We start from the raw sequence: 12,295 nt of genomic DNA on the forward strand, positions 1-12,295 counted from the left end.
TTAAATTTCATAGCAAACACTTTTGTTGCATGAATATAATTTCTTTTTCACTTGGCAAATCAACTGACACCATTTTTTTTATTTCTAAAATTAATTTCAGAGCACTTGATTGGCTCCTGACTATTCAAAACAAATATCTCTAATAATAAGTATTTATATCACTAAATGAGAAAAAATTGTTAGCCACTAATGAAATTCTCTGGGTGTTTTATTTCAAGAGTCTGTATTTATCAGACTTTTTATCAACCTTTTGTTTTATGGCGTTAATTGATTAAGCAAGTGAGGCGTTCATCTATGCCTATTCATTTAAGTATTTGCCTTATTTGAATTTAGTATGTATTTGTTAAAGACCAATAACTATAAAACAAAATTTTTAATAGCAGCATATTTCTCCATATTATCTTTTCATTCGAAACTTCTGATTATTTCAATTTTGTTCTGTTTAGTGTGGGAATGTTTTAAACCAAACCTCTTTATTTCATTTAACATCTGTACTTACCGAGAAAATTAATGCATTAATGAAGAAAGAAATTATATCTGCAAATAACACCTCTCTTTGCGATATTTTCAAATAACCTCAAAAAAAAAATTAACTAGGCCAATTTCTTTCCGTACAAATATATACAGAAAATCTTAATTATTCTTTCTTATATATCTTTTCTCTTCTTGCTTAGCTTTTAACTTTATTTTGCTTAACCTTTAAAAATTCCAAATTTTTACTGCAAGAAAAAAAATTTTTTTGATAATATCTAAGAATATTCACTAAAGCAGTTAAATAACTAAACTGTTTTGACGTTTACTTCAATAAATAACATCTCTAAAAAAGGTGGGTGAATTTATGAATCTTGAAAAACAAAAGGAAATATCCTCAATACTTACCAGCTATACAAACAGCTCAGGAAATCTTTACTAGGTTTAAACTGTTGAAAAATATATAAACTGCATCTCTTGATTAGTATAACATGCATGCAGTTCGATGTTGAATAATAAAGAAAGAACCACTGTTTCAAAATTTGAAATTAAGCTCAAAATAAAATGTTTCGATACGTTTTTGATAGCTTATTTCCGCAAAGCTTATCTATTAGAATTCTAGTTATTCTTTTAAACGCCGTAAGCAATGCCTGAACTGGTAATCCCTTATTTTAACATTGTATTTCAAGTTTTAATTTGAAAAATGGCAACAATGTAGTCACGTATTATGGCGAATTCGTCAAAAGCAGACGAAAGTATTAATTTATTAATTAACGATGTTCCTGAATTGACTGAAGATGAAAAAGTTACTCTTATGACAGCAATGAAAAAAGCTCAAGTAAAAGAAGAATAAAATAAAAATGTTTATTCTTTAACGATCAACATAATTAAGTCAATTACCTTGTTTCTGTATCAGTGAAATTTTCATTGCATAACTGGGATGGGTTGTTTACATTTTTTATCTTCGATCGTTTGTCATTGATATCTTTTACGTTTTTCCTTTTCAATTAAATCAAATGTTGTTTACCTGTATAATCAGGAACTCCAGGGTCTTCCTATTATCTCCTTATCGGTTTCTTCAATCACCCGCCGATATTTTCCTTGTTATTTTCTTCAACTTTGATGTTAAATTTCTTCCTCTTATTTTCTTACTTAGGTGCAAGCAGATAAAATCAAGTTACATTCACCATGCTTGAAGTAAAAATTATTCTGTCAAACATTTTATTAGAAACGATTATTTAATATCAGTCTACCTCTACTTTCATTAACATGGTAATTCTTGAATATAATCTGAAATTAGATAAGAATTTGTAAACGTAAATTTCAGTCAGCAATCATATATTCTTCCTTTTTTGCAGCAGTTTTTTATTGCATTTATTTATAATCATCTATTAAATTTTTAAGATTTTGTTCAGCCACAGTTGACATTTTTTTTATTTTTAGATTAAACTAGTTTTTTGGTGTAATATAACTTAAACAAATGTTTCAGCTATAATAAAAAAGTGTAACATCCTCAATTTAGACTGAATTTGTTTTATAAGACATTAAATAAATCTGGTAAAAGTGGATATTTATCTGTATAAGTAATAAATAACTACTGTTTTTAATTAAAAGTTTATTTTAAAATAGTTCAAAAAATAATTGTATAAATTTTTTTCTACATTATTATCAATATAACAGTACTGTACAACTAAATTACATACAAAAGTATTAAATCTTTGTAGTAAATAGTTTAATGGTAAAATTTTACTTTAATTAAAAAAATTTATTTGTAACAACTAAGCAATGATATAAATTTTATTTTGTAACAATGATACGATCAATGTTAGAATCATTTTCAAATTTGTATGATCTTAAAAATAATAAAATAATTTGCGTTTTTGTAACAGCACATTATATTACACAAATCAAAGATTAAATAATAAAGGTTTTATGTTATCTTGATTTCTCTTTTTAAAATTGGAATGATAACTAAAATGAAAAACTATTGTGTATTTTTACCTTTTTATTTATTTTTTTATTCTATTATTATTTATTTTTTGTCATTTGTAGGGTTTATGCGAGTAAGGCAACAATTGTCGCCAAATGTTCTACAAATGTATCTGAAATCACAAGCATGGGCTACAAATATGTTGCCTTGAAATATGTGTGAAATTTACAAAATAGAACCAATAGTTTTTGGCATTAAATTCCATGCATTGAAAAAATTGCTATACTAATTTTATTGTTCAATTTAATTGGTATGGAATTCTAATGTGTTTCATTCAAATTAATTTAACTAGAAGTGTCTGGTACAAAAATTTTTTAATTAAATCTTTAAATTTCAAATTTACATATTTTGCTATGCTTTACATTCATGTACTGATAGCGTAATTTTTCATCAATAAAATAATTTTTGATCTTTTAGAAATGACTTAATTTAAAATTTTATAATTTTGTATAATTTATTTTTAATACAATATTTTGTTACTTCTTACTTTCTCTGTTTTCGTCATTTATTTGGTCTCAGCTTTTTAATCTCTATGTTGAATCTGTTTACGAATACTAATTTAGCTTTTTTTTTTTCACTTAATTACATTAAATGCTATCATTATAGGGTAAATAACTTACTTGGTTTTTAACTGTTATATATGGCAATTAATAATTTTTGATGTGGTAGCATAACATAAATTATGTAATTATAAGTTTTGAAGAAAAAAATTTTTTCTCAATTTTGTGTACCAAGTTTTTAGACCACTAAATGACTACCTAGGTGATTCTATTGGACCACAAAATTTTTATTACTGGTGTGAACCCTAGTCATTTGACTATATCTCACAAAAAAGTCCTTTACTCAATTATGTAAAATTAGAGTTATTTAGCTCATTGAGACCACTCCATTTCATTTGTTTTCTTAGAGACTATTAAAGAAAGCTAAGCTATCAATATTTTGTTTATTGTTTAATTTAGTTTATTGCTTTATTTTTTAACTGTTAATTAAATTTAAGAAGATATTGTTAAATCTTAAGTTATGAAAGATGATAGTTAATTTGTAGACCCAATTTAATTAATATCTGATGATACCTATCTTATCTATAAAGTCATTGGAAGTTAGTAACATTTGCTTTATTTAATTTTTGCAGGAACTAGATGCTCAAGAAAGAAATAAAATGAGGTAAGTTCTACAAATATGTTAATTATTTAAAACAAAACCAATTTTTTTTTATTAAATTAATAAATTTTAATTTTACAAACTTTTATTTAAATTCTAAGCTACTTTTATGATATAGTTTAAGTTACTTGCCTGCAAGAGTAAAATGTAGTAAATCAAAGTAAATTGGTTTTTAATGCTGTCAGTTACTATATTAAAATAGAATAAGGGAAACAAATTTATTACTTTTTTTTTCTACTTTTCCGTCATTGTCATCTGATAACATTTTATTTGTGTTTATATTTTTATAATTAATACTTAAGTATTTTGTTAAATAATTTTATCAATTATATATCTGAAATGTTTTCTTCAAATAATAAGGTATAGTAGAATATTCAGTATCTGTACTAAGTTAGGAGAATCATTTGTATCTAAACATACCCGAGAAGTTTATATGTAACTTTAAATTACCTACAATTCAATTTCTCATAATCACAATGATGATTGACTATTATTCATGAATACAAATATGTCATCAGTTCAATCCATAAATATAACGTCATTCCTAAGGTTTTTCATATCGCTGTGCATATAACTAATTTGCAAATCATAATTTCAGGGAAGTAATCTTTTTTAATGTTGTCAACATTATGGTAATATATGTTGGTGTTTTTTTGTTGAGTGCCATAAACATTATATAGACTAAAGCAACATTTTTCATCCCAGTTTAATTGAAAAACTAATAAAATAAAAATATATCAGTGTTTTATTGAGAACCAATAAGGTTGGCAATTTGGACTATTAGTGTTATTTTTATATTTCCTAAATTATGGCATTTGGACATTTTATTTCTGACTACTCTTACATAACTACTCTTTCTATGAAAAATATTTTGAACCTCAATCTAATTAAATATAAATAAAATTTATGTTAATTCTCATATAAATATTACTAGCGGTGGTCCGCAATCTGACAGTTAAGCAACTATGGTCCAGATGTTACTTTGTTTTTCAATACACTCCAGTTTGGATAATGTAAGATAATTAATTGTAGTAATAGGTACTACTGTAAATTCACCTAATAGAAGTTTTACAGTAATAGACTTTGAACCTTCCTCCCCTCCACACGAAATTCGTCTATTTCTGGTAATTTCCCTCACAGTTTAATATTTGTTAACTAATAAAATAACAGAGTGCGTAGCATTTTTAAAAAGTGCAAGGTGCTTATTTTTGATTTACGTTTTTTAAAAGCCTTTAAAGGTGCTTTTTTTACTCGGTGTTTGTAAAAAGTGCTTAATTTTCTCTCTTTCAAAAAGAGATTTTTTTTTCTTTGCCATATTGATTGTTTTAAATTACAAAAAAAATCATTATTTTCACAATTTTCTCTGCAATATTTATCAGAAACTTGTTATATCATCATGATTATATAAAGTTTTTAAAAATGTTATTGAATTTTATTGATTTTATGTTTATAAATTAAGTACTTTAAACGATAGAAAAAATAATTTTTACTACTGCACAGATCCTAATTATGATTTTTTTTGGAAAATGATTAAAAATATTTTTTGAATGCTTGAAAAGTACTTAAAAGGTGCTTATTTTTGATTGAAAAACTGGCTACGCATCCTGAATAATTCCCTTCACAATTATTTTAAATTTAACACAAAAATTTGAGACATACCCCTGGTCCTATCACTGTCTGAATATCTTTTTTTATTGTAGAAAATTTGACAATAAGTTATGAAGCCATTTCTTTAATGACACAATAACTAGTGTTTAAAATTTCATATTTCTGGGTTTAAACTTCAAGATTTATAACTTTAAATGCACAAAAAAATTTTTTTTTTTTTTTTTTGTATAGCAAAACCCCTCTTTAGAAATAATATGTATTTAAGTTGTATAATGCAAACCAATAAACTCATGCAGTCATTTCCAAAAATGATTCTTTACAGCCGACCCTTAGAGGGACAACTTTACAAATATACAAATGTTGTAAAAGGATGGCAGTACCGATGGTTTATTCTCATACCTGAAACTGGAATTCTGGAATATTATATGGTAATTATTCCATTTTCTTCTTGATATTTTCACTCATGGGATTTTTGTTTATTTTTATAAATTTAATGTTTACTGTTTTTGAATTTCGCTGCTGCTTTTTCTTTCTTCTTCTTTTTCATCTTATTCTTCTACATGGTTCGTAGTGTTTTTAAAATGTGCTTAAAGGTGCTTATTTCCGATTTTCGTTTTTTAAAAGCCCTTAAAGGTGCTTTTTTTCAGTAGGTGTTTTTAAAAAGTGCTTAATTTTCCCTTTTTGAAAATCTGATTTTTTTTCTTTACTGTGTTGATTTTCGCCACATATTATGCAAAACGTGCTTTTCACATTGTTCTATTCAACGTTTTCACAATTTATTTAACCACAATCGATTTCGGCCTAACGATCGGTCCATCATTATACATGTTTGATGAAATACTTGCGAGTCTGCACGTGCGTCTACTGAGCTAAGTTCGGGGAGAATGTAGCACTCTCATGTGCAACTGTGCTGCATTTTGCGAGCTATTCTCTATTTCATTGCTCATTTTCCACCCTCTGAAATCAAACCGAAAAATCTATCGATCATGGTGGCTAATATAATCAAGAAAAGAGTTCTTTGTCAGAAACTAGTTGTTTTATCATGATCATGTAAAGTCTTTGAAAATTAGTTTGCATTTTCTTAATGTATATAATTCTTAAAAAGTACTTGATAGGTGCTTATTTTTGTAGAAAAATTTGACTATGCACCCTGTTCTAAAAGACTTGTTGCATTAATTTTTCTCTATTAGTTTCTTATAGGAAAAATTTTTAACTCTTAAACTATTGACCTGAAACCTGACTATGATTAAATTGAGCTCAAGATCTGGAAATGTTTCTTTAATTGAGTCTCCTTAAGCAAAAAATGCAAATTTGTACTTAGTAAAAGCTTAATTTAAAATTGTGATTTTTTGTTTATTTTAAAAATATTATTCAGCATTTAAATAAGATTAGATTACATTTAGGATCTATGCAGGGACTGTGGCAGAGGGGGCTTTATCCCTCTCACATTTTATAAATGAAGACACAGCTCCTTTTAAGATTACAATTTTTCACTCAACATATGTATTATCAAATTTATAATTAAAAAGAAAAATAGATAATTTATTTATGTCTGAATTCTAAAAAGAAAGGTCTTTATTTCAAGCGAGCTTTAACATTTCTTGAAAACTGTGGTCCTTTCTCATCCCCTTCCAAAGAAAATATACGTCCCTATGGATCATGTTTTCTACACTAGTGAATGCTGCAAGCTCCATACCGCCTATACTTCCGAATATTGTTTCCGGTGTATTTTAAAGCCATCTGGCTCTCAATGTGATTATTATGTTTTGAGACTCTTGCAAATGTGGTATTTGATTACTTATTACTTGTGTTTACAATGCTAACAATACTTGTATTTACAATGCTAAAGCTGCTAACACTAACCTAAGATGGTGCGCAGTTTGCAGCAAGAACAAACAGTAATAAACAAATGGGAAGAGGCCAAATCAGGACTGCCAAAAAAGTGAATTATTCAAAAGCTAACAACCATGTCACCTTTTTTAACAATATATCTATAAATAACTAAAACAAATTTTCACTTCAAACTGACCAGAATTACTTAATAACATTAATATCTTGTGAAATACGGCAGATTTGAACTCGGAAATTATCTAATTTACTTCTTTTATTGAAAACAAAATTATTGGTTTGAAAATATCGCCTCTCAGAATAAGTTGTAGTAAGCGATTGCAAACTTTCTATCCGGAACTAGAGCTGGTATTGAGCTTGAGATTGTTACTGTTTACATTTATATTGAAAACACCATCCATTGCTGACCGATGAGAAATTCTTGATTTCAAATGTCACTGCAAACAGAATTTAAAAAAAGCAGTCAAGCAGAATGAAAAAATATATTGTTAAATGAGAGATTAATTTGCAGGTATTAATTTCTTGTATTAATTTTATTTCAATTTTAAAACAATTGGAATCATGATATTAAAATTACAAGTTTAAATTCTTGATTACCATTTTGTGAGGTTCAGATAATTCGGACCCGATTAATACGGATATATATATATACATACAGGGAGAAAGAGAGAGCCCCCCCCCCACTCTTGAGGTACTTCCGCAGTCACTGGATCTACATGAATAATAATCTGGTGTATTGCAAAATCCTGTCGTAGAAGGTTTCCTGCCCTCAAAAAAAAATTCTGTTAACTAATGAAAAAACACTGCTTAACAGAGAGTGTATTATACAAATTGATTATTAAAAGATTATTTCATTTCAAAATAATATTTCTCAAAATTTGGCCTAGTTCCTATTACTTACTCAAATATTCTTGTTTCCTTGATTTTTTGTAATGACATTTCATAAGTTATTTATTATTTTCACCTCCCACTAATAAAATTATTATTCATTTTATTGTAAAATTAATATGATTTGTTTAGTAAAAAAAGTAATAAAATGAACATGAATGATACGCAGTATTCAAACCAAAAAATTTTAGTACTTGATTGAGATGAAAAAGCTTCAAGACAGATGAAAAATAACAATATTTATTTATAATGTAATAGTAATTAAGTAATAATTACATTGAAATTTAATGATAAATTGATTATTTTAATTTTACAGTTATATTAGTTGTACATGTACAGTTAAGACAAAAATATTTGAGTTGTAGTAAAGTTTATGTACAGTATTTTGAAATCAGTACATAGTATGAGTGATTCATATTAAAAAAAGCTTTCAGGTCTCTGAGTGCATATGTTGAAATAGCTCAACTAGTTGTAAAAAAAATTATTAAATTGAAATATTTAAAGAGTTTTATATACACTTTTCGCAGTCTAATGATTTTAATTTTTTAACCATAAATTATATAAACTTATTCCGAAACTGATTATATATTTTTTGTTATAGCTTGATGAAGTTAAGAAAAAACGTCCCAGAGGAGCAATATTTTTAGCCGTAAGTAGATTACAGTGCTTTATTTTATCAAGTGTATGCATAAAACATTAGTTTAAATGTGATCAATAACAGGTCTAACTAGTCTGAAAGTACTTATTCTTCTTCTTCGGCACTACAGCCTAGAACAGACAAAAACCCTCCCAGTCAGTTTCTGAAATTGCTGTCTATCCAAGGCCACTGTTCTCCAATTTCTGACATCTAACACTCCCAGGTCTCTTTCGACATTGTCCAGCCACCTGGTGGTTGGGTAGCTTCTTTTCTTAGAGCCAGAGGGTTTGCCAAAAGTCAGTTTCCTTGCAGACTTGAGGGCTTCTAATCTTAGAAGTGACAAAGCCATTTTGTGCAATATGCTTTAATGATTTGGACGATGTTGGGCACTTTAGATTTGTTGTAGAGCTCATGGTTGTAAAGTATTCACAATATGTTATTTTTATTCACAGGGCCAAAAATTTTCCTCAAAATTTTTCTTTTAATGATCAGCTGTTTGAAAAGTGTTTATTAATTTAATTTTAAGGTCTTAAAATAATGAATTTTTATAAAATTATTCGTTTTAATTTGAAGTTTTTTTTTTTTTACTAGACTGATTTATTTTGTCAAATTATTTTGTTCTTTATTCCTTTCTTACCATGTTAGAATGTCTAGCCTTAGTTTAAGAATCATACATCCTAGTATCAGTTAAAAGTGTTTTTATATTTTTCCTTGAATAGCATGTGACTGAACTGTCTAACATTTTGTCAATACTTTATTCATGACATAACTACATCATCAATTTTATGTGATGTTAAAATTTAAAAAATAACGAAAACTCATATAGGGTAAACTAACCAGTGAAGGAACACTTAAGCTTCGTTTGCCTTTTAATAATCATATTAATTTCAAAATTCTTTATTTTAGTTAAATGACAGTGTCAACATATTTGTTACTAATTGCAAATTATGTAAAAAAAATTTTAGAGATCTTACATAATATTGTTTTAAAGTTTTGGAGGTTCAAATAACAAGTAGTAAGAAGATCAAGTGAAGGAACACCTCTTACCAGTGAATGAACACCCAGTAATGGAACACTTAATTTTGGTTATTTTTTAATGCTCTTTATGAATTTATAAGCCATACAAATATTTAAAAACAAGTCTATTCTTGAAATTATAACATATAAATACTTGGAAAATGTTAACTTTTTTTTTGTAATCATGAATTGAAAATTAAAGTGTCAACATATTAACACATACTGTTCATTCACTGGGAAATCTATGCCCAGTAAAGAAACATGCCTGTTCCCTCACTGGTTAGAAGTTGTTTTTCGTATTTTTAACATACTTTTGATGCGGAACATCACTAAAGGTACAAGAAAATTAAAGTTTATCTTTTATTTTCATTAACTTAGAAAAAAAAACCAGTAAAGGATCACTTGTTCCTTCACTGGTTTTTCAGCGTTTGGTGATCCTATGAATAAACACCTCCTTATCTCAGTACTTTATTATGCTATGATACTTAAAAAAAAATAAAACCTAACTTCAATGACTATATTTTGAATTCTCTTTTTCACAGTGAGAAAAATAAAACTATTGCATGCAATTAATTCCACTTCAATCATATAAATACAAACACTCACCTTATAATTTTTTCAAAGAAACAAGGTGTTGCAGAGATAATAACAAATTCAAAAAATTTTCCAGAGAAGTCTATTTGACCAGGTAATCCAAAACATTGCTAGATGGCTTCCTATTGTTTGGCAGTAAGCTATTGTTACCAATCAATCTAAAGAAAAACTTCCAAATTCTTATTTTTAATCAATATATATGAAATGTTCCTTCACTGGTTGGCTTACCCTATCATGTAAGTAGCATTTTGTAAGTGAGCTTTGGTTATATCCTTTATTTTCCAGATTTTTTTTTCTTTTTCCCTTTTTTCATTGTTCTGTAATTTTTCCATGTTTTCTCTACATTTTGAACTTATTTATTTACATATATGAAATCAATGCATAAAACTTTCATTTCTTCATTTTCTCCATCGTTTTAGGACACAGTGTTGAATATTAATTTTATTTTTGAAAGTATTACTCCTTAATTCCTACATATACGTTGTTTAGCCCTTAAAAAGAAAGTTTAAAAATTATCTCTCAATGAATGTTAAGGAATATATAAAATCAATTAGAATTTTCAATTTTTATTTCAATGGATTTTTAAAAGTTTCTAGATCTCTGTCAAAGAATAATACTTTTTTGGAGAGCAGCTCACTGATTTTTCCAAATTACTTTTAACTGTGTCATTTTCAGGGGGCAGTAGTTTCACCTAGTGATGAAGATGGCCAATCTTTTTCTATAAATGCTGCTTGTGGAGAAGTTTATAAATTAAAAGGTATATTTTACTATTTTATTACATCTATAGAATTTGAGGTTTTTTTTCCCTTAATGAATCGTGTAATTTTTAAATATTTCTAGCGAATGATGCAAAGGAAAGACAGTTTTGGGTAAACAGAATAAGAGCTGTCGCTGAACACCAGACCAAAAGCATTGCAGAAGTAAGTTTTAAACTTTATTATCATGTGCAAAAAATATTTATTGAAGTTTTAAATGTAAAACTTAAAGCAAGACTTTTCTCAATTGATTTTCTGTAAAAGGTAATAAAAATTCTTAAAACTGTACATGTAAAATATTTTTCTAAATTAATTGAATAGAAAATAATGTATGCCTGGTTTATAATAGTAACACAATTTAATGGAGTCAATTCACATTCAAATGCTTTGCCATTCATCAATTATTTCTTGTTATGAGATTTCAGCCCATTTATTAAAAATAATTACAAAAACTAATCACCTAAATGTTCAGAAAAACATTTTCTTCTGAAATAGATTTCAGAGGCTCGAGTAATTTTCAACACTTTATATATTTGAAATTTCTAATTTTTTCCTTTGTTTCTCGATCATATATTCTGATAGTTTTCTATGCCCACTTTCAGAGTTCATAGTTGTCCTTATTTTGATTAAAAATATTCTATCCAGCAGTGGCGTATGCAGAATTTTTTCAAGGGGGGTGTTCATAATTTTCTGAAACTACTAAAAGAAATTCGAGTATGTAATAAAGCACTATTATTTCCCTAATTTAGACAGCTAGACAATTTTGACTTTTTATTTAGACAACATTGTTTAGTTAAATTTTGATTTGATTTTTTAAGTTTAAGATCATAATGTAATATCTTTTTGCATGTAATATCTTCTGAAAAAAGTCCAATGTCATATGGGTGGGAAGTAACACTTTGAGGGCCACTTTTACATTTATCAGATTTTGCTATGCTAGAAACATTTTCTTCAACGGGAGTATCACATTTCTGTACAACAGAAAAACTTATATTGGTATTAGATGCTGTCACCTCACTAATTTCAGGTCGTGATTTTTTCTCAAAATGATTAAAAATTGTTAAATTCTTGCGTTTTGACATCCTAAAGATCAAGATCTGTGACAAGATATCTATATATATATATTGGAACAGAAATATCCGCTATGCTACAATCTCAAAGTTTCGAACTGGAATTAATACTTCAACGAGCACAGTATATCCTAAGGTATTGTTACAGATTTCTTCACTAGTCGAAATAGTGGCGACGACGGGCTCGGCGATTGAATGAACTTTTTGTTAAGACAAAACAAAACAGATTTAGTGACAAGCGGCAGAGATAACTCTT

General features: G+C 27.3%; 1 protein-coding gene and 1 long non-coding RNA gene across 5 annotated transcripts in view; one reads left to right on the forward strand and one right to left on the reverse strand.

Annotated features, from left to right (window-relative positions):
* The window catches only part of LOC139425384 (uncharacterized), a 35,338-nt gene extending 34,326 nt beyond the window's left edge, over positions 1-1,012 (reverse strand). Inside the window, exon 1 of the long non-coding RNA XR_015433181.1 lies at positions 880-1,012. This is a non-coding gene — a long non-coding RNA (uncharacterized LOC139425384). The remainder of the gene's footprint in view (positions 1-879) is intronic.
* A 153-nt stretch (positions 1,013-1,165) lies between these two features.
* The window catches only part of LOC107446101 (oxysterol-binding protein-related protein 11), a 32,009-nt gene continuing 20,879 nt past the window's right edge, over positions 1,166-12,295 (forward strand). The window contains exons 1-7 of one of the 4 annotated variants that reach the window (XM_087161566.1): positions 1,188-1,309; positions 1,628-1,743; positions 3,594-3,625; positions 5,553-5,658; positions 8,568-8,615; positions 10,890-10,971; positions 11,055-11,134. In XM_087161566.1, the coding sequence (XP_087017692.1) occupies positions 1,741-1,743; positions 3,594-3,625; positions 5,553-5,658; positions 8,568-8,615; positions 10,890-10,971; positions 11,055-11,134 (351 nt within the window). In that variant the 5' untranslated portion in view covers positions 1,188-1,309; positions 1,628-1,740. Of the gene's footprint in view, positions 1,310-1,530; positions 1,744-3,593; positions 3,626-5,552; positions 5,659-8,567; positions 8,616-10,889; positions 10,972-11,054; positions 11,135-12,295 lie in introns of those variants that run through there. The other 3 variants (XM_043044992.3, XM_043044993.3, XM_043044994.3) reach the window with 3 other exon arrangements.

This window comes from Parasteatoda tepidariorum, chromosome 1 (assembly GCF_982258835.1).
Source record: "Parasteatoda tepidariorum strain Cologne lab strain chromosome 1, Ptep-v5.0, whole genome shotgun sequence".
Classification (NCBI taxonomy): Eukaryota; Metazoa; Arthropoda; class Arachnida; order Araneae; family Theridiidae; genus Parasteatoda; species Parasteatoda tepidariorum.